The 23,779-nt window shown below is 35.8% G+C and overlaps 3 protein-coding genes across 3 annotated transcripts; all 3 read right to left on the reverse strand.

The window, feature by feature from the left end:
• Nucleotides 1-16,989: 16,989 nt before the first annotated feature.
• LOC122519045 (piggyBac transposable element-derived protein 2-like) lies at nucleotides 16,990-17,697 on the reverse strand. Its single transcript, XM_043638207.1, has one exon. The coding sequence runs from the start codon at nucleotides 17,695-17,697 to the stop codon at nucleotides 16,990-16,992; it is 708 nt and encodes a 235-aa protein (XP_043494142.1).
• A 163-nt stretch (nucleotides 17,698-17,860) lies between these two features.
• Nucleotides 17,861-18,517, reverse strand: LOC122519046. Its single transcript, XM_043638208.1, has 2 exons — nucleotides 18,320-18,517; nucleotides 17,861-18,235 (listed from the first exon to the last, which is right to left on the reverse strand). The coding sequence occupies exons 1-2, from the start codon at nucleotides 18,323-18,325 to the stop codon at nucleotides 17,861-17,863; spliced, it is 381 nt and encodes a 126-aa protein (XP_043494143.1). The 5' UTR covers nucleotides 18,326-18,517.
• Nucleotides 18,386-19,298, reverse strand: LOC122519047. The gene is made up of 3 exons (XM_043638209.1): nucleotides 18,725-19,298; nucleotides 18,516-18,604; nucleotides 18,386-18,457 (listed from the first exon to the last, which is right to left on the reverse strand). The coding sequence occupies exons 1-3, from the start codon at nucleotides 19,260-19,262 to the stop codon at nucleotides 18,386-18,388; spliced, it is 699 nt and encodes a 232-aa protein (XP_043494144.1). The 5' UTR covers nucleotides 19,263-19,298.
• Between the last annotated feature and the right edge of the window lie 4,481 nt (nucleotides 19,299-23,779).

The following is a 23,779-nucleotide window of genomic DNA, read 5'->3' on the forward strand; positions in this document are numbered from 1 at the left end:
TTATTATTCGATAATAAAAAACGACTAATGAAAAATAAGGTTCTATAACTTATATATTACTTCGGGGGAAAAAATTAAAAATTAAAAATTTGTTGCATTAAGATTTTAAAGTGAAACTTTTTTATGATGAATTCGTAATTATTTAGTGTGTCTACTTTGTTATTAACAATATGAAAAGAAGTTGTGCATTCCTGATTCAAACTAATATACTATTCAATTAAACTTATACCACTAAAAAAAAAAGCTTATGCAACATAAAAACACATAATTGAAACAGCATATTTTCTACATATTGCAATATATTGTAACGCTCCCGCCCAAAACACAGATTACGTAAAATAACAAAAACTTTATTCAACAGCGCGGACTCTTACAACCGTTAAGGCCCTTTCTACAGTTTCCCGTAATACAAACACGTCCGTGCTTTCCGAGCTCCTGTCAAGATCTCCCGATCAACAATTCGTTGCCTGGAAACGGCCTTCACGTCCTTTTTCCAGGGACGGCTCAAAACAGGGTCGTAACACTATATATTATATCTTATATATTTATATATATAAGATATGTTATAATAAATCTTACAAATACAAAAAAGTAAAAAACAGATGATTTATTTCTTTTAATATTATTAAAAATGAAATTTTAATTTCTACGAGAAGTTTAACTTCTTCTCAGATAACAGCCTAATGCAAACTTTGTAAAAAAAACAAAAGTAAAAAATTATTTTAGATACATTTGCCGAGCTAATTTTTTCTTTACGCGATTAAACTTGCACTTAAGTTGATAACATGATTAACCGTTAAAAATTTTAATTCTCTAAGCGTATCCTAGTATTAACAGACACGAATCGATACTCCGTTTTCTATCCTAACCCGATAAAACTACCTCTTAATTATTTTCTAGTTTGCAAATATAACGAGACAACTTTTGTCTAAATTAATTTTCTGCGAATAATTCTTTTATTTAATCAAGTAGAAAATGTTAACATTTAATTACGATTAACTTAATTACGGAGATTTTTTATTTTACATAAATTTTTATAGCGTTAGTATTGATATTTGATTATGTAGAGCATATAAATCTTATGTTACTATTATTAACATTCCTGTCGGATAATTTATATATAGACCGTTTATTTTGAAAATGATGCAAGTCCATTTTCTGTTTATTAAGAAAATTAAAGGTTTACATTTCTGTCAGTTAAGAAATATAAGTTAATTATGTCAAGTCTGGCAGTGTTTCTACTAATTTATCTCAATATGTAATTTACATATATAAATTTCTTTCTACGTAATTCTTTTACAGGCCAATTTTAACTTGGACAAAGCATTGGCATTTTTAAAGGAATTAAGCACCAACTAGTTATAAACAAAAAGTTTATGCTAAATTAAATATAAATTACGTGATCTTTTTTTTTTTTAAAATGGACTTCTTACACCACTTTCAAAGTAAATAGTCAATATGCGTATTAAATTAAAGTCGTGTAAAAAAAGTTTGTGTAAAACATTATCGGGTGTATTTATCCCGGAACTAAGTAGCTATCCATAAAGTTGAAAACCTCTGATAATTAGATTTTAAAAAGTATACAGTATAACCTGCTGAGTACAAAGTTATCTTAGAGCTCTAAGAGATAACATATTTTTCATCTGATATCCGAAAAAACTGGCCAGAAAGATAACAAAGTTAATGTAAAGATCTCTTATGCGCCGTTTTTGACGTCGGTAAGAGCTTTAAAACCTGATATCCAAAAGTTAACATTAATAAGATGGAATTCGGAGGTTATTCAAGACATTTTTTTATTGAATAATGTAAAATATTTCATATTTTAATAATTTTTATTTTCCTATAGTTGATAAATTAATAGAATAACTTATATTGAAATAATAATTATTATAATTAAATGCAAAAATAATAACTATAAAATATACTATAATTATAAAAAATATAATATACTGTATTTTAGTTACTATAAGCTACTCGTATAATTTTTTTTTTAAATAGAAGAGGTAAAATAGAATCAATAATAATTTTATAAATACTTTTTCGAGAAATTGACAATAAAATTTTTAAATTATTAAATTTCTCTATCTTTTTTCTCTCGTTTTATTTCTTAGTTTCATTTTCTCGCAATAGGTACATATTTATATATGGATCAATTGATTATTTTTAACACGATAAATACAAGTTTCGCTTCTATCGGGCATTTGAAGGACACACAAAGTTTTTGTTTTTTTATATTTTTAATACTTGTAAAATTGTTAAGCCTTAGCAGTCTTCGAAAAATTGTTCAAAGTAGCTCAATTTTGCGATATATTTAAATAATTAAATAATGTAAAATAAGCGAAGATCTACTGTGTTTTGATAAAAAAGTTATGATAAACTCTTTTGTAGTTTTAGAATGTTCCATTAAAGCAAATATAAACCTACTACTCTTTTCTCTCTTCTATCTCTTTGTACTTTTGTTTTCAAAGTTCTCCGCTTTATCTCGTGTTACGTTACCTGGTACTGCAAGCGGTAAAATTACACTTTATATTTACTGTTAACGTCTCATTATGTGATAGTCTTTCATTAATGTATTGCAATTTGTATATTTTATTGGGTTGTCCTTAAAGTTCGGGTCGGTTTATATAAATACATTTGTTCGATTTATGTTTTAATTATACAAATTGGTTTTTTTTTCAAAATTATTTTTACATATATTATAAATATTAAATTTAACAAAATTTTTTTTCTTATTTTCCCGGTAGGTAGTTTTAAAATCGCATACCTCTGATAATATTTAATCGAATCTGGCAATATTTATGTAGTTTAACAATTGCCATATCGAAGAGTAATTAAAACAAAAAGTTGTGTATTTATTTTTTCAATCAAAAGTTATTGCATCTTAAAAATAAATTACAATGAGTAAGAAAGTCGGGACATTTTGAAGTTTTTTTAGGATATGCGTGAGATGAAGTTGGTTCAAGTGTTTTCAATCTGGAAATTTTGATGTCAAAGATACACGTTGGGTCGATCAATCACAAAAAAAGTTAATGAAATCATGGACTACAGTAACAAGAGTTATCACTTTAGTTAAAAGATGACAAAAGGTGGTCGAGCGAAATGACAGATATTTTTTTTGAATAGATTTCATTTAAAATATCAATAAAACTACTTTCTTTACTTTCGCATTAATTTATTTTGAATTTTAAATAAATAGAACCTAAAATAATGAACAAACAAAGATTATTTTTCTTGAATAACAAATGTTATTAATAACATCTCACTTTAATGAATTTTTTAAACATGTGAGGTATGCATTAGTTTTCGGCAGATTTAATAATTATAATTTTTTTCCGAACGCTAATAAAGTAAATTATATTCCTCTATCACTGATTGTATTGTGCGCAGATTTTCCCAACAATGGAGGTCTCTAGTGATTGTGATAAGCTAATGATCAGGAAAAAGAAAGGTTGATTTAAAATATGAAATAAAACACGTTATTGAGCCAATAGAAAATATATAATATTTTTATTAGCTCGTCAGGGAAAAGCTTCGCGGCATATAAATCCTCATTGATAAATTGGATATAATACTGAACAGCGTCCAACCAAAGATTCGGACACGTGGTTCTTCACCTCTCGCTCGCTTCGCTTCTATATAGATACAATAATGAATCTCGCCTCTGGCTCGTCTGTAGAGTGTCAAGAGAGTTTAAACACTTCGCTTATTCTCTTTCTCATCGGTTTGCTGCTTTCGCGGTGATGCACCTCTCTCTCTCTCTCTCTCTCTCGTACGTGGAAGTATAAGGGATACACTTATACCTCGCTTATATACAGGGTGATTTACTAACTCTTGTCACCAAGATAGCTCCGAAAATGTGAAAGTAGCAGGAAAGTTTATTCAACAAAAGTTGCAAGAAAAATTCAGAAGTATAATATGACGTCAGTTTTTTTGCTAGGTTTAGTCGCTTCTAAGATTTAAGAGTCAAATTTGTTTTTTTAAATGGAATGCTATGTTTTGGTACTTATTTTCTGATAACGGTTGTCGTGGCGAATCCAACGATGTGTAACATTAAATACAGAAAATATTTATTAAATATGACGTACTCATTAAACCTGACTATTCCGTCTGACTGTTCCGTCCTTTGTCGGATACCTGAAGGATGACGTAACCCTGTCGCAAGCACGACGCGGAGGAGCTGTATCGTGGCTGGGCTGGCTGGTTCGCCAAACTTGACCTTTGTTGATCTTCAAATACCTTAATGTTGCACATTGTTGGATTCACCATGACAGCCGCTATCAGAAAATAAGTGCCGGAACATATCATTCCATTTAAAAAACCAAACTTGACTCTTAAATCTCTGAAGCGACTAAACCTAGCAAAAAAAAAACTGACGTCATATTATATTCCCGAATTTTTCATGCAACTTTTGTTCTATAAACTTTTCTGCTATTATCATACTTTCAGAGCTATCTTGGTGGCAAGAGTTAATAAATCACCCTGTATATTTTTTTCTTGTCGTATAATATCTGTTCTCCTGGGGGCGTGTACTCTCCAGCGGAAGAGAATAGCAAATGCGGTTTTGTTAGCGGGCATAGCATGGCGTGCTTAGCAACGGTTCAAAGAGAGATGTGGGGCGTCTATTGACACTCTTAAATATTCCCTAAATGACTAGAGGCGACAATGGCTATGACCATAATATAGGTAAGATTAATATAACCATACGTATACCTACATTAAAATTAAATAAATTGCAAATATTAACTTTTGAAGTTCAAAAAAGAATATAAAAAGTTGTTTTCAAACGATTACATACTTTCTAAAGTATTTTACATTATATTTTATTGTTTAAACTAATTAATAATTCGCGTGTCTCATAAAGCCGTACAATAATAATAAAAGTAGACCGTTAATTACGGAATAGATCTTTTTTGTCTCATAAGCACGGTCAATTCAAAATTTACTGTACGTACTATTAAGACGCTATTAATATTGGGTTGGCAACCAAGTGATTGTGGATTTTAAATAAGAAGGAAAATTCCAAATTCGATAATTTAACTATTAATTTCATAAATAGATAATATAATTTTATTTATCAACTAATAAACTATCATATAAATATAAAAAGTTATCAGAAAAATTCGTTGTGTAGATAATAATAAACAAAATTGCAAAATTTGCAAGCAATTTGTGTATTCAACGTAATGAAAGGAATTTCTATGCATTTCAAGTGAACGAATAATAATTAATTTTTTCTTAAAAGTCACAGTGATTATTAAAGTAGTAAAATTGTTGTATTTATTTGTTAGGTGTTACAATTAAAAAAAGTGATACTTATATTTAATTTAAATAAATGCGTAGTCAAAATATTTTCTATCTATTGGAATGTCTCATCTGAGGGGACATATGTTTCATGGTTAGGTCTTTTACCTTATTGGAGAGTCGTAACAATTGCCCTACAAATCCTGCTGTGATAAGTGCTGTGAAAGGAAAATAAAGCAGCAGTTTGAAATAGAAATATTAATACGAAATTATAACGGTAAACATTTAGGTTGTTTAAGTATAAATAATTAAAATTGAATAAATAATTGTTTAATTATTGTAAAATAATGTGTAAATAGTAATAATGATAATAATGATAATAGTTGTAATAGTGGTAATAGTGGTAATAGTGATATTAAATCCTAATCATTTAGTAAAAAAAAACGAGTACGTGTTATTCGACCTTTTATAATTTTATTCACTTCTCCACTTAGTAAACTTATGACATAAGAATCTTAAATTGCTACTTTTTGAAAATGTGAATCACGAACATATTGACACTCACTTAATTATTTACTTGGAAATAACCACAACGGGGTCGCAAGAGTTAACGTAGGTACTTAACTATAAAGGCATAGCATGTACGGTCGTCTTTGGTATGTGACCTATCCTTTTACTTTTCCATTCGTTTTTTCTTCCTCGCAAATAAACCTAAGTAACGTTGATACCTTTTTATATATATTTGCAATTATTTTATATTTATTATACTTTAACGGAAATGAAAATCTGTTGTACATTTCACATTTACATATAATCTAACTATAACATTAACGTTATCTATAAGTAAATACAGGGTTAGTCTATAACAATTATGAGCTGGTAATATAACCTAATTATTTTTTATTTTACGAAAAAAATGCTTAGGATAATATTACACTATTTTAAAGGCTGTATCTGATAGGAGACATTGTTTCTTAAAATAAATTTTTTTACAGGATTTTAAAGTCACTAGTATTTTTTTATTTAAATTATACTTAATTTTTTTTTTTTAATCCTTTCGTAACACTAAATGGTAAAGTGTTAGGATACAATGTTAAAAGCTAATTTGTTTAGAAGGAACACAATTCTATTTCTTTTAAATTTCGTACATATGCCTTATAACATTTGTTAAAAATATGATTGTAAATATGTAGTTCTTGAATCATTAATTTTTTTATTCCAAAAATTTCTGTTTTAAATTAACCAAAAAATTAAAGTCGCGCAAATTACGAGATATTTTTTTCACCAAACTTTCGTGTACCAATAACTTTTTGATATTGAATCTTAATATTTTCCTCCTGTGTCAGGATTTATAATAGTTATTTAGAGAAAGGTTCTATTCATTTTCACTGAAATTGTGTCAATGATTCTACTCCTATAAGCTTAAGAATTGTTTAAGTAGAAAAAGAGGTAGCGAGCTGGACTCGTGGGAATAAATAATCCGTTTAAAAATTATTAAATAATTATCACTGTCATAAAATTATAATTTTATATCAAGTGCTGGCAATTTTTTTCTTTTTTTTTCTTATGCATGAATTACTTTCTGTAGTAAGGGCCAATTTGTGGCATTGTATACTTAAATACTACAAATTTAGTGTAACTAAGGGAGAGAGAATATTTTCACTTTTCCTCTTCTCTTTCCTCCCCCCTCCCCTATTGAATAAAAATTCCAAATAAAATTCAAATTAATTTACACACACACACAGAGCTACTGATATAAGTTAATTTCCTTAAAGAAATTGATTTATTGTAATTATTTCATCGCCCAAAATACAGACTTAATAATTACTATCGGTTTCACTAAATACAGGATATGGATTTAATAACTAATCAAAAACTGGATTTATAGGGTATTTGTTCTTATAGGTTGATTACATTTTACTGACTAGCTGATTTTGATTCTTACCGATCCTTTTTAACTACATGACGTTAGAGTTTATTGAAGATGACTCGTAATTATTATTGGATACAGTAATTAACACTCATAACTCCGATTGGTTAGGAGCCTTATTGCATTACGAGAAATATCAAACTGATATAAGGTTTGAGATATTTGGTGGAATGCGCTTTTATTACTAAAAGTGTTGTAGCTTTTGTGAATTGTTTGTCCTTAGGAATACTGTATATATATATTCGTATAGTCATGTAAGAATCTTCAATTTCTATACTGTGCACGGACACATGCCTCCTGCGCCTTCTCAAACTGCTTGATAATAAAATTGTACTCTTTCAAGCTTCCATGTTGTAAGGACAGAGTAAAAGACAGGAGTTCGTTTACTGTTAACGATGTATTCTCTTATTTTGTTAAAACATAGATCAGCGTGGCGATTGGTTTCTGTTGCGAATTCTGTTCTTCTCACAGCTTTATTTGCTACCCTGATTTATTCCTAGATTCTGTTAAATTATAGCCTGTTTTTCGATTTTTTGGAATTCCTTCGTTTCGATAGTTCTTGTGAACTAATATATAACGGAGGGATAGTTTTCTCTGAAATAAACATGGCAAACGCTAAATAAAATAAGGTACTTCTGAAAGCATTTAGTTTAAAGGAGAAGGGGGTTCTCTCTATTTCTATGTTATACCCTTATGGGAGGACCGTAAAAGTAGCTCCTTTCCGATTTTTTTTGAAACTTTTCATTTGTAGTAGTTCATGAGAATATTTATTGTATTTACAAAAAATAGATATTCAAGCGTTTTCGAAAAAACGAATGGAAATTTTGCAAAAATGGTCCTCGTGTCTCTGATGCGTTAGATCGATTCCCCGATAAGAAAGAAATTTTTTTCTGGTCTTTTTTTTAATTTTTTTTTTTTTTTTTAATATATACATATATATATATAAGTATATATAATTAGGTTTTTATTGCACAACTTACAAAGTTTTTTACAATGTCTTATCATTCTATCACATATAATTATCTCACATTTTTGGCATTCTCTTAACACACCCCTCGTATACCACTAATTATCACCTATCTTAAAATTATACTATCTAAAAATTATAACTACCCAGATCTCACTCGAGTTCGTCCTCGCCTTCCCTCCCATCCTCCTCTACCCTCCTCCTTTACACAGCTCCTCTACTTCCCTGAAAAATTCACACATCCCAACTCGAATCTTACCTCCTAACATGTTTATTACTTCCTCTCTTATAGCACCTTTCTCTACTCCAACCATCCACTCCTCAACTTCCTTCCTTCCCTTCTCGGAAAGCAATTCCCTTCCTCTGTCACAGATTATCAGATGCTCCAGCGTCTCTACATGCTCTCTGCATAACCTACATTTCCAGTCCTTTTCTCCTTTCTTTCCTGCTTTTCCTAAGTTGCCACATCTTACCCTTGCCCAAACTTCCTTTACCCCTCCCCCTATTCCTTCTTCTGACAAATACTTCCATGGCATTTCATCACCTTCTATTAAATGCCTGTACAAATTATTGTATTCTGACTCCCTAATTTTTTCCTCTTCTTCCCTTAGGCTTCTCTCTTTTAATCCTTCAAGTCCCGTTTTTATCTTCTCTCCTATCCTCCCACCACCTCTTCTTTCCCTTATCATCTCTATCAAATCCTCGATACCCATTTCCCTCAACACACTGACCAAATTCTCCCCCCATTTTGATGGATTCCCGTTCGTTATGCCCTTATTTCCTCCATCACACATATTTTTGGCCACCTTGAATCCTCCATTTCCAGCACTTCCTTGATATAACGCAGCGCTCTTTCCCTTATCATGGATTCCATAGTTGGGATTCCCAACTCTCTTCTCCATATATACTTTGGCGTTGTCCTGTTCACTCCTAATGCCATTTTACAGTATCTGCTCTGTATCCTTTCGAACATCTTTATATCTCCCAGCCCCCATATTTCTACTCCATACATAACCCCCGCTTTCACAATTGAATCCAAAAGGAATATCCTATCCTCCATAATATTTCTCCCTGTCCTTTTCCATATTCCCCATACCATATTCGCCGCCTTTTGCGCTTTCCCAGCTATTTTCCTCCCATGCACCCAAACCGAATTTTTATTTGTAAACCAGTATCCCAGGTATTTAAACTCCCTTACTACCTCCACTTTTGTCTTATTGATCTCCCATTCCTCCCCTTTCTTAACCTTACCTCCGTTTCTGAAAATCATGATCTTTGTTTTCTTTTCGTTTACTCTCATCTTGTTTTCCTGTGCCCATTTTTCCAAATCCTTTAGTATACTTCTCAACCCTTCTGCAGTCTCCGCCAACGCCGCGACGTCATCTGCATACTTTATCGCAAATATTTTTTGCCTCCCTATTACTGCTCCCCCTTCGTTCTTCGCCATCCATCTTTCTTCCAGATCATCTATATACAAGTCGAACAAGACTGCGCTTAGCGCGCAACCTTGTCGCACTCCCTGTTCTGTTCTAAAGCTTTCCGTAATTTTCCCTTGAGTCTGTACTTCCGCTCTCGTTTCCCTATAAATCTCTTTTATTGTCTCCATCATTCTACCTTCTATCCCTTTATCCTTCAACTTCATAATCATCTTTTCCCTGTTTACCCTATCAAATGCTGCTTTGAAGTCAATGAAAGCCACATACAGCTTCCCACCTTTCACTTTCAGTCTATTATTTATTATTGCGTTTAATGTAAAAATCTGATCCCTAGTACCTCTTCCCTTTCTGAATCCCGCCTGGCTTTCCTTCAGCTTTTTGTGTTTTTCTATCCAACCACTTAATCTTTCTGTCATCATCTTTGTTAATACCTTGTAACCCACATCCAATAACGATACTCCTCTATAATTTTCTGCCTTGTCCCTATCCCCATCCTTAAAAATTGGCACAATTCTCGCCGTTTCCCATCCCTTCTCCATGTCCCCGTGCAACCAGACCCTATTCAGTGCGTCTCTTAACTCCTCCTTCTGCCTCTCCGGTAAAGCCTTCAAAAATTCCACCCCTATTCCATCCTCTCCTGCAGCCTTCCCGTTCCCCATTCTGCTCAGAGCACTCTCCAATTCCATCCTCCCGAACTCCTCAAAAAATTCCCTCTTTTCCTTCTTTTCCTCTTCGCTAATCTCCTGCTCTTCTTTTTCCCAAACACTTCCAATCCTTCCCTCCCTCTCTATCCCACTCCCTTCATTCCCTTCCTCATTCAGCTGCCCCTCAAAATGCCCCCTCCATTGCTCCTTCGTTAATCTTTCAGACGTCCTACATCTACCCTTGCTTCTGAATCTGTTTATCGCCTTCCACCACATTGTCATATCCTTTGCCTTTCCTACTTCCTCCCACAGCTCCCTTCTCCATTTATCCCTTGCTTCCTTATATGCTTCTCTCACTTTCCTTCTTTCTCTAACCAATTCTTGCTTGTTCTCTAAACTCCTATCCTTCGTAAACGCTTTCAATTTATCCCATACTTTCTTTCTTTGCACCTTACATTCCTCATTGAACCACCTAGGCAGTTCCCTCTTTCTCTTTCTTTTTCCATCTCTGGATTTTAACCCTATCCTCTCCGCAGCCCTCAGTATTTTCTTTTTTACCCCCTCCCATCCCTCCCTTCCCTGTCCAAGCTCCTCCTCCCTCTGAATTTCCTCTCTGAATTTTTCCGCTTTCTCTTCTTTCCAAATTAACCTCCCCCTCTTTTTTCCTCTTCATCCTCTATCTCCTCCTCTTGCCCCACCCCCCCTTTTCCACCAATCTCAAATATTATCGGCAAATGATCCGACTCGATTCTTTCCCTCACCTCCATCCATCTGACCGTACTTTTTCTCCCTCTGTCTAATTCAATCAAGTAATCAATCACCGATCCACTACACTCTTCACCACCTCCTACAAAGGTAATTCTGCCCTCCCTATCTCCCTTCGCCCTCCCATTCAGTACCTTCAAACCAAGCTCTTACAGACGCCTAACAGCCTTCTACCTTCTGCATTCACCGTACTATCCTGAGACTTCCTCATTTCCCCCTCAAACTCCTCCACACCATCAATATTAACTGCCTGTTCGCCTCCAATTCTCGCATTCCAATCACCGACAATAATAACATTCTCGGTGGCTCCTCCCTCCTCCAGTATTAGTTCTTTTAATTCCTTCTCCAATTTCTTAATTCCTACATTGTTGTACACCGTTATAATAGCCGTTTTTTCCCTTGTCTCATCATTCACCATGATTAGTCCAGATTTCCATTTTCTTATGCTCCAGTTCCTTGCCAAACCCTTTCTTATACCTACCACCTGACCCCCTTTTGCTCTACCTTTCTTCACCCCTTTTTCCCTATACGCTTCCAAAAAGTACCAACTATACCCTCCACTCATTTTTTGTTCCGTTTTAGCTTCATCCTTCTTTTCCACCCACGTTTCCTGCAATATTATCATATCCATCTCTTCCAACATCTCCCATGCTTCTCCTATTTTAAACACTCCTGCTATGTTCCAATTGATTACTTTGAATCCTTTTTTATTGCATATCCCATTTTTTCCCCTTCTTCTCCCTTCTCCCCTCTTACTCGCCTTCAAAACTTCATTATTTCTCCTTTTTTTCCCTTCCTTCTCGCCCCTATCCTCCGTATCACTTGCTCCGAAAGGGCTGCCTCACATCTTCCCCTTTTCTTCATCGCTCAAGCTTCCCTTTCCTCTCGTTCCATCTCCACCACTCGTTATTCAACCATAAATTCATATGGTTTGCCCATACCTGCCTCCCCCTTCTTCTTTCATTCTCCGCAATCCCGCAAAGCCACCTTCTCGTTTCCTTCTCCTTCCTTGTCCAGTCATTACTCACCCATATCCCTGACCCTTTTAATTCCTTCGCTTTCTTCATCATACTCATCTTCTCCGACCAATTCCTGAATTTTAATACTATCAGCCCTTTGCTGATGTGCTTTGTCACCGCTTGCCTTCTAAGATCTTGTTCGGTTCTTCTTGAAATTTCTTCTATTATACCCTCTTTCGCGGTCCTTTCCCCTTCCCTAAAGGAGATACAAACATTGTTCCTCCGGCTCTCCCTCTTGCTTCTTTCCTCCCTCCATTCCCCTTCCGATAACGGCTCAGGTCCTCTATCTTGCTCTTTTCTCCTCCTTCCCTGCTCATAACCCAATCCACCGAAGTTGCCCTCGTTATTATTTATGTCATTCCTTACTTTTCCACCAAGCCTACCCCTTTCCTCTTGCCACCACCCTTTTCGCTACTCCTCTCTACCACACTCTCTAACGCTGTTCTTCCTCATTTCTCCCCGACTTCCTCTACACCTCCCCTCACCCTTTCTTGTTAATTCCCCCACTCTGTTGCTCTTCTCCACATCCCATCCTCCTCGCTTCTGGACCGACGACCTCCCTTCATACTCCACCGACCCACCGCTCACAGACTCCAAACTGCCACTTCTTCCTCCCTCGCCTCTTGTATTCAAACCCTTTCTCCTTTTATCCCTGTCTTCCTCTTCCATCACTAGCCTATTTATTTTCCGCAATAGTCGCTCCCGTTCCTCCTCCCACTGCTTCCTGTCTCGATCCGCCACCTCTCTCATTCTCCTCAGATCATTTTCCCACCTCCTTCTCTCATTTTTTATCCTTGTACATTCCGTACACATTTCCTCCTCTCTCCACTCTTTTTTCCATCCGGCTATCTCGTCCGTCACCCGCTGCCACATCTTATCCATCGCAACATTCACCCTCCTTTTAACTTCTTGTCCTAACACACTCTCCAGCTCTTTTGCTTTCTTGTCCATTCTATTTTCCATCTTTATCTCCGATTCCCTCAATCCTTTCAGCCAATTGTGTAGACTCTCCGACTCCTCTGGTATATACTCGATACTCCTGATATTGTCCATATAGTCCCCAACCTCTTTCGAGGTCCCTTCTTCCCTTCCTTCTTTTCCACTGTTACCCGCGCTTTCCTCCACACTTCCCTCTCCTATCACCCCTTGTTTTTCAACCTTCCCCTCATCCTTCTTAAGCTCGACACCTTCCAAGTGCGCCTTCCCTTTCACCTCCCCCAAAACTATCAGCACATCTTCATTCCGGCTTCTCTCCGTCCCTACACTCCTCCCCTCTTCTCCATCTGTCCTCTCCCCTCCCTCATTCGCCTCATTAAGCAGCTCCGCCAAGTTCGCTGCCCATTGCGTTCACCACCTGCCCCATCAACGCTCCTTTCCATCCATCCCTCCCTCCTTACTGCTCCCTTCCACCATTTCTGCCGAGTACTCACACGGCGTACGCCTCAACTTGCATCTCGGCTCAAACCCCATCCACGCGCCGTCTTTCTCTTCTCCCTCCACCGTCAAGAAACGGTCTATCTTCTCGCTGCCGCAATTTCCCACTTTTCCTTCACCTTTTTTTGGTCTTCCCAGGCCTCTTTCTTCACAACTTCTGCCTTGTTCTTTCCCATCGTTCCCTCTACCGGCGCCTCGCTCAACCCTGTCACTTCCTCACTCATCCTATCCACCTAACCTCCACAAAAAATACACCTATCTACACTTGCACCTTAAACTCCTTCCTCTCCCTTAATCTATTCACCTACACTCGTACTGGCTCCTCTCCCCTGTCTCCACCACTATTTCTCCTTTTCTCTTCCCTAATTTGATAATTACTTCTTCCTTTTAATTTCTTTCGGCACTCGCTCTCCAAGGTCCACTCTCACCAAAACTTCCCCCTCTCCGTTATATATATATAAGTAAATTTCTTTGTCTTGGTAGTGGTGGTAACTACGGTTTGAATAATTAGTACAACGGTTGATGCTAAGTTGAAACTGAATCAACAAAAATGTACAGCTTTCCTTTATTATGATTAAAACTTAAATAATAAATAATAAACGATATATAATATATAATAAACTTAAAATATTAAACTTAAATAATAAATTAATATAACAAAAATATCTCTACGAGTTTACTTCTCGTCTCACGTAGTTACGACTCTCAAGTGCTGCGGCCAGGCGACTTGAACTTGGTCTGAGTGTCGAGCAGCTCCATCTAGCGAGTCGCATTACAGTTTGGATTTATCCCCAAACTTACATATATATATATACATTTGTCTTGTCAACGTTCTAACTTTTCGACGAAAAATATATATATACGGATATATATATTAGTTAGTATTTATCGATCTGAGACGAATATCCATTAATTTATAAAAATAGTTATCAAAATCTTATTTTTTCTCAAGATAGATTCTCGTTTTGTCATTCTACTTTTCCATTATTCATAATAAATGTTTGAATTCAAATACCGTGAGAAAGTGGCTGGTCTAATTGAGACAATTAACGAAACTTCTGTAAATTCATCCACGCCATTTTGGTTGCAAGTTTAAATATGAAAAAAGACAAGTAGAAATAAAAAAAAAAACTAATAATTTATTAATATAAATATTTGTCGAACAGTGGGAGAAACGTGTGTGCATGGTCTTATCGAGATGCCAATTTTCTTTTTCCTTCCCATTCTCTTTTTTTTTTGCCAATTTTTCTGCTTGTTTTATTACTTGTAATATTTATATAGCTTTGTAAGCTGTGCTTTAAATATTGCGCAACTGCTGCTTATTTTTGTAATATTTTGCTTGAAGAGAAACATTTTTCTGACACGGTCTACAATACAAACGTGCACGCACATTACACAACGTGCTCCCCCCCCTTGTAAATTATTTGCTAAGGCGTATTTGTAATGGTAAATTGAATGGTTTATAAACCCTTTCAATCATTTTCTTAACTATGCCCCATTATAACCGTTTCGATTGAATCGGTCTAAATGATAAGTTGAATCTTTTTATGATACTGCCACTGTAAATCATTTTTGTTAATCTTCTGTGAAGGCGTGTCTATTACAATAAATTGCATAATTTTCGAAGCATCTACCTCATCCTGCAAATCATCTAGTTTAATAATCGTTTCTATTGAATCGATCGATTTTACAACTGAAATCCTTTTTTTATTACGCAATTGTAGTCCCCCCGTTTAAATTATTTGCATAGACGTATCTATGATAGTATAATGAATTGTTTATAGACATTTTCAAATCCATTTTCTAAACTGTGCCCGATTGTAATTGTTTCGATTGAATCGGTCTAAATGATAAGTTGAATCTTTTTATGATACTGCCACAGTAAATCATTTTTGTTAATCTTCTGTGAAGGCGTGTCTATTACAATAAATTGCATAATTTTCGAAGCATCTACCTAATCCTGCAAATCATCTAGTTTAATAATCGTTTCGATTGAATCGATCGATTTTACAAGTGAAATCCTTTTTTTATAACGCAATTGTAGTCCCCCCGTTTGAATGATTTGTATACACGTAAAAAAAAAAATTGAATAATTTCTCCGATTTGTTCCTATTAATCCTCCAAAGCATGTGTAACTTTCTCACCATGGCAGATGGGTCGAAACCCTGATACTTGCATGCTTCAATCATACATGTGGCTCTGTTTTTCGAATCGATCGAATTTTCAAGTATAATCTGATATATCTGATTTAATTTCCTCTGGAATTTTTGTTTTTCTTTTTTTTTCTATCTCTATAAGACCTTCTAAGTGGTTTATGCATGACATAAGGTTATCAATTGTATTCAATTCCTTCCTGGATATGTGCGGTAGTATTTTTTCTGGTAAGCCCAAAACGATTAGGTTTATTTGAGTATTTTCTAATATTTTCGGGTCTGTGCCTAAAAGTAGGTTTCTTTTTTTTAGCGCGTATTCTAATAGTGATCCGTTTAAATATCGAAAATCGTATGCATATTTTATTTCTGGCCACCCTATCACTGCAAAAGTATCTAGAAAGGAATTCTTCCAATGCTCCCATGGTCGTGTAATCTTATTAGTCTTCAGAAAACTTTGGAACCAGTCAAGGGCCGGTCCCTCCAAAAAAAAACGCAACGTCTCAGCGTAATTCTCTTCTCTACAATTTATGCGAGTGCACTCACTCACAAATTGATCTATAAATGTATCCGCGTTCTGATTTTTTCCAGAATATTTATCAAGAACCATGTTCTTTATTCGCGACGTGATATTTTCATACGGGAAGGTTTCAAGGTTATGGGGAGAAACGGAACTAGGATCAGCATATGCCCGACACTCATCCAAATAAATACCGTCGTAACATACGTTACCCTCTTCATCCAAGTAACGACTTTTGAGATCATCTATAAGAGAAATCCACACCTTCCGGAACTTTCCCCGTGTTTTTAAACTCTTGCCTATGTTTTTCACGATTCCGGTTTCGAAAAGGTCTCGATGTTTCTCTTTCGTTGAAAAATTTTCCGGGAATTCATAGGTAGTGTCCTCTCCTTCTAACTGAATCATACGAACTCTCAAAATGGTAGTCTTAATGTCTAATGCCTCTGAGACAAAGCAGAATCTTGCTCGAACAACAGCCATTTTTTTTTTGTTGATTTATAAGTAAATTTCTTTGTCTTGGTAGTGGTGGTAACTACGGTTTGAATAATTAATTAGTACAACGGTTGATGCTAAGTTGAAACTGAATCAACAAAAATGTACAGCTTTCCTTTATTATGATTATAACTTAAATAATAAATAATAAACGATATATAATATATAATAAACTTAAAATATTAAACTTAAATAATAAATTAACCCTCTATGGGCCGAATTTTTGTTTTAAATCCAAAAAATTTGGTGGAACAAAAAATCAGCAATTATAAACCTATATATGCAAATGAGAACAAAAAATTTCGGTTCAAACAATTTTATTGCAGTAATTACACTATGTGACTTTCAAGTCACAGCGGCCTATAATGTTTGAAACCGTGTCTATGAAAACTTAAGCGTGGAATGCCACAAAACAGTTTGCACTTGGCGTTAAACATAAATGGACATTGCATTTGGAACATTTAATTTTTGGAACTCCTTTACATCCGGGATTTTTACAACGTCCTCTGTTATCCGAAAAAATTGGCCAATGTGCTACTTCATCCTTTCGCACGTCTTCTACAGGTAGTATTGAATTTGATCTCCTTTTTCTTTTATTTTGCAATTGTTTATATACTTCGCTTGAAGCAGGACGCCCTCTTTTCTTTTGGGTTCCTTTGCGTTCCTGACATAAACAAGATGCAATTTCGGTTTTGAATGTCAATAAACTATACTGACGGCTGGGGCTTACAGAATGCGATATGCAATCTCGCTTATATAAGAGCCAAGCATTGACCACCGCTAAATCTAACAAATGAAACATAATGCGGTGGTACCATTTCTTTGATCGAATTTTTATTCGATACAATGCTATCAATGAATCAACTAAATCTACACCACCCATGTGTTGATTGTATATTTTTACTATATTTGGTCGTTGTACGTCGATCATTCTGTTTATTTTTTTGTCCCACCTTTTCACTATGTCTATTGGTTCAACTTCACAAAACGTGCTCATCAAATGAACAGCCTTATTATCGTACCACTTTACCGCATTTATGGTGACCCTGTCAATAGACGTAGAAAGTATCTCATAACTTCCTCGGCCCTTAGTTTTCATGAGTTTATCGGACGGAAATTCACAGTTTTTTAGTCGGTTTAACCGCACTGTTGCAATACTTTGTATTCCTAATTTTTCTAACTCAGTTATTAAAGGCAACGTCGAAAACCAATTGTCGAAACAAATTTTGTAAAACGATTGTCTAAGAAAATTCTAAGAAAGTCTAGAAAAGTCTAAGAAATTCAGTTGATGCAGCTTCGGAAAATTTTACGTTTATGTGTTTAAAATCTAATATACTACTCAAGAACATGAAATCCTGATACGGAGCGTAGATAATGATTGGTGCATTATACCAACCTTTGATATAAACATTGACAATAAAGATACAAACTTGTGTTAGTTTAGGAAGCTCGACTTTAGCAAGTTTAAATTGACTTTTAAATAAATAAATTTTTAAGCAGTAAATTGCTTTTGACAGCCATCGAGCATGATGGTGTGCTCCAGGAGTCTTGAAAGAAATACCTTGAGGTGGAACTTCTCCCAAAAATATACAGACCAAAGTTAAGAGCTCTTTATAATCCCCTCTAGGTTGGAATTCCTAAAATAATCAGAATATTTTTATTGATCCGTTGATGATAGTTGTCGTATAAAAACAAAGTGATATTTAATTGATTAAGTTTACCTTCATTTGATATAAAATAAATTCCAAAATATCTTGTTTTTTTTTCACACAAAATTTGCTTGACGTTTAGATCATCCATTCCTGTTTCAAACTGGGACTGATCGATCGTGGACCATTCTCGTTTGAATCGATTAAAAACTGCCGGAGTTGGACCACAAGACACAGGCCAGACAACTTCAGCAACACTTTTTAAAACTAGCTCATAAATATGATGCCGACAGGGAAACCAGAGCAATTTTTCATTCAAAGCTTTCTCAATGTATACTGCTGCTCCATTCTCATCACCTTTAAACACAGTCAATAATGATCAATACAAAAAACCAATGAGAAAAATCCAATGACGATAAAGCATAATTTTTGGCTTAGAGCACATAGTTTTAATCTAGTTGCACAAAAATGTAATACCTGAGTTAACGTAGGCAGTGTCGAAGCACATTCCTTTAACATTATTGACAATGTCCCATCGTTTTAACTCTGCGACTATCGATTGAGCTTGATTAAATCCTGTACCACTGTTTAATTTTGGAACTGCTAGAAGTTGTTCATAATTTAGACCTGATAAAACTATTGGCAGCCTGTCAACTTTCTGAGTACCACCACAATCTGGGAGCAATTTACCGTCCCAGTGTAATACTAAATTCTGGACAGCAGAATTATTATTTTTTATATCTGTCGCCATCATTTTTCTCATTTTATTACGATCTCTATGTATTAACCTATGGCTAACATTAATTTTGTTAGGATCATGGCCCAAACTCTTTGCGACAGCGATAACGATATAAGCAGCATTTCTGCTAGAGACATTTGATCTGTCCAAAGCTGATGATAATTCGGGAGTCATAACATCTATTTTATTTTCATGTGAACTTTGCGGAAGTTTGTCTTCAAAATTAGATATCGTTCTTTTTGGAGCTCTTGAACAAGAACTAGATGATCTGCTCATTTCTCCAAAAGAAATAGATGTGTCAGATAAAGCTTGACTTAACAATGATTATCCTTTCACATGCATATAACGAGGAATGCATCTAAAAAGAATTTAATTAATATCGATGATTTTAATTGTAAACTAATACACTTCAATATAATTTCGATAAATACATAGTCGAAAACTGCATTTTTTTGTGTATTTCATAGATAATAATTTTCAATCTACATAAAATATAGTACAATAAAAATAAATATATATAATTTTGTGCTGTTCCATGGTACCTGTAAAAATAATTGTGTCATACTACCATTTAATATAACTCAGTCCCTCTTTTGATTCGTTTTTCCCTTCTCTTGGACTAAGTGCTTCATTGTCTCCATAATTAATTTATCCTGCCAACAAAACATTAAAAATAGGATCGTTTTGTCTGGGTGTAATTTTAGGCAAGGATATGATTCTATCCTTATGCGTAAGATAGAATCAAGGCTAGCGTGGGTAGGGTCGCTTCCCTGAAGTTGATTCCATCTTAACAAATGGCGCCCTTTGCGAAGAAGAAATCCACCCGTTACCCCTTGAGACCTTGATTAAAAAATATAGGAAGACGAAACGGGAGACGAACCTGAAAAAGAAAAGATTATGCAGAAGTCGTTAACGTATCAAAGTACTTCATTTATTCGTAATCATAATTATTAAGAAACATTATAAGGTAATTAGTTCCCATAGATGAAACGGATAGAAGGAACTAAGGAATGGGGTAAAAGAATATGGTATTAATTGGGAAGTTAAAAGAAACTAATTACAATTATAATGTTTATGGCAAGCGGTCTTTGGCTAGATTTTACTTGCAATGGATAAAATATAAAATATGTTAAACATTATATTCAAATAAACGCCATCGTCCAGGTCTAACCACGAGGAGGTAACCGCTTCTGAAGACCAAGGATTTCCATCCTGAAGATGTCCTTATCCCAATTAAGTGTAAACTATAGAAAATGAAAGTCCCGAAAAGGGAAATCCTTGAAATTATTATCGAGAATGAAGCGTAAAGGGGAATACCAAATAACAAAATGATAGGCGAGAAGTGAAAATTGAATAGAATCGAAATAATATGGAATCTGTGAACGAATAAATTACATTAAAAATAACGGTTTAGTCCTCGTGCTGTCTGGGTGTGGTCCTCCTCCTGTGTAACCTGAAACAAAAAAACTTAAACCAGTATTTGATAGTGAGGCATTAGACAAAGACAAATGTCATATGACAAAGAAAATGTAAAGATGATTGTTGTGAATCTTAATCTATTAAAACAAAACTGTCGTAAAACTGATGATAAACTTACGAAATTAGAGTCGACGAGAAACCGAAAATAAGGATTTCCTCTCGAAACCGGAAGTAGGGTCCCATCTAGGAACCGGAAGTATAGGCCTATCTTGGAACCGGAAATAAGGGTCCCTCTGGGAACCGGAAGTAGGGTTCTCTCTGGGAACTGGAAGTAGGGTCTTCTCTGGGAACTGGAAGTAGGGTCTCCTCTGGGAACCGGAAGTAGGGTCTCCCGCTTTCGCCCACTAGCACCGCAGATAGATGAGTCCCTCCCTGGGAAAAGAACCATTTCTCATCCCTGGGAGGCACTAAGTTCTCGTTCTAATTCCCTGTTACTGAGTTCTTCCTGTTTTCTAAGTGTTTCTTCTTGTGTTTTTCCTGTCAATTGTAATATGTCCGTCTTGTCAATTTCCGTTAAAGGTTCAATGCAATTTTTCTTAAGTAAATTTATCTCAGCGCCAGTGTCAATCATGAGTGTCACTTGTCCAGTCAGTCGAGGTGAGATCCCTGTGACACAAGGAGACTCCCACCTTGGATTATACCTTATTCGCTTGATCGAAACGGTCTTGGTCTTGGTGCTGGACTCTTTGGACGCTCCTTGGGAGTGGGGGAGCGACGCGCGTCTTCGTCCGCGCCCCTTTTTAAGTTTCCCGAATTGAGATTCTCGATTTTATATTTGCAAACAAACCGTGCCTCTTCTAAATTCAAGTGATCGAGGCGGAGAAGAGCCTTGACGGATTCGGCTCGAGAGGAGGTAAAGGAAAAATACGTTCCTTATCCCGGTCAATTTCTTTAAAATTTAGAAAATTTACACGGTTTAGAACTATGTTGCCCTATTTTTGGTCAGTCCGTTCAGCCGGTACTTTACCAGGGATCTGGGCTAGATGATCTTAGAAGAGCCAACAAGTGCCAATAACTTGTAATGTTAAGATGGATGAGAGGTACTTATCCTTGAAATAGATGAATATATCCTCTAGAAAATACGATTTGTGCTGAATGCCGATAATCCACGGACCCAAGCTCCTTAGAATCAATTGCGTTGATTAGGTGGTCACAGAATTTCGGTGTAAAAAGGTTTTATTAAATGAATATCACTTGATTAATAGGTAAAAACTAAAGTACGAATAAAATTAACAGCTTAACGAATCTAGAAGACGAACAACAGGGATTCAGATCAGGTAGATCGTGCACAGACGCGGTTTTCATCATAAGACAGATAACAGAAAAATCAATTGAATACAACAGACCAGCATATGTGTGTTTCATTGATCTGGAAAAGGCATTCGACCGTGTGCAATTAAAGGATGTTATACACCTCCTTTATAACCGGCAAATTCCGAATAATCTTATCAAGACCATAGAGAACATCTATAGAAACAATAAGATCCAAGCAAAGATAAATGGTGCCTTGACTGAACCGATTGATGCAGGTCGTGGTATCCGACAAGGGGATTCCCTAAGTCCCCTGCTTTTTAACATCATTATGGACGAAATAATAAGAAATGTAAGACTACTAAAAGGATATAAAATGGGCAACGAAGAAATAACCATCCTATGCTACGCTGATGACGCTGTATTAGTGGCCGAAAATGAGGATGATCTACAACGTCTATTACACCGATTTAACTGCATAGCCAAATCATTCAATATGAAGATATCGGCCCAGAAAACTAAATGCATGACAACGTCAAAGACACCGTTAAGGTGCAAACTGGAAATTGAAGGGAAGGTTATTCAGCAGGAAATGAGATTTAAGTACCTAGGAATAGAAATCTCAGGGTATGGTGATGTTGAAGCAGAGGTAAGAGAACAGACAATGAAGGCATCCAGAATAGCGGGTTGTTTGAATGACACAATATGGCGAAACAAAAGCATGGATATAGAAACCAAAGCAAGAATCTACAAGGCAATGGTAAGACCTATTATGACATATACCGCAGAAACTCGACCAGACACAGCGAAAACGAAACAGTTACTAGAGACAACCGAAATGAGAGTTCTTCGCAGAATAGTTGGAAAAACACTACTGGATCGAGAGAGAAGTGAAGATATAAGAAGAACATGCAAAGTGGAGAACGTTAACGTATGGATACTAAAAAAAAAAAAGAATGGAACGAACATATCAACAGAATGGACAACGGAAGAATCGTCAGAATTGCACGGGATAAGTCACCGGTTGGCCGCAGAAGCACGGGACGCCCACGAAAACGATGGTGCGACAATTTAACAGTGCAATAGGCAGAAAAACGTCGTTACGAAACAGGCAACTTGCCTAAACTAAAGAATGAAGAAGAAGAAGAAGAAACTAAAGTATATTCAAACAAGAGTTGCACAAGTGGTTTACAGAATTTTGATCACTTGTTGTAACTGTCACACGGATATATTACAAATGTAACACGAATTATAAATGTGGCGTGTTAAAGTGCGTTTACTGTACGCAAATTGTAATAATTAATATAACTAAAGAATTTTCATATTTCTTCTCTCAAAAATTGATAAAACAATGGTAAATTATTTATTACATACTATGGCTCCGCAATGACAGCAATCCCGATCCCTTCTTTGCCTATACGCTATGCAAGCAGGTCTTGCGCACGTGCGCGTGGTTCAGGTTAATTTGTAGACACTGTGTGTGTGTGTGTGTTCACTTTTAGTTATTATTAACACTGTCGACCCCTGCTCTCACCTCAGGTTCTGCAAGCCTGTCTATTTAGCAGCCCAAGTCTTGATCTACTGTTCCATGCCCCACACTTGTGGGAATAGACAGGTCCACGGCCATTCCATCGTCCTCCACGCTATTTCCGGCACCCGTAAGACCTGCGATTGGCCTAACCCTACTCGCACTTACGGATACAAAAGTACTGTCTCTAATCTTACGCGGAGGCACTACTGGACACTCCCAGAACCCCGCCCGATTGTTTGTGTTCTTATGACTGACGTCCTTGCATACCGGACGCGCATCATTGTTGCCACACGCTTTAGCTACATAGTTCGGTTTTCCACAAATAAAGCATAGGTGTGCCTGGACAACTCGCAGCAACGTGCCCCCTGGCAAGACATCGATGGCACCGCAGCGGTTGTTGTCGAAGGTTTACAATTCTTGCCGAGGACCACCCGAAGTCTATCTTGCCCTTACTGAGGGCAGCCTGAATTATCGCTATCGTAGCTGTAACAATGGTTTACCCAAGACGACCTCTATCAGCTCTTTTCTCCCT

Source organism: Polistes fuscatus, unplaced genomic scaffold, assembly GCF_010416935.1.
Source record: "Polistes fuscatus isolate 324 unplaced genomic scaffold, CU_Pfus_HIC Scaffold29, whole genome shotgun sequence".
NCBI classification, from domain to species: Eukaryota; Metazoa; Arthropoda; class Insecta; order Hymenoptera; family Vespidae; genus Polistes; species Polistes fuscatus.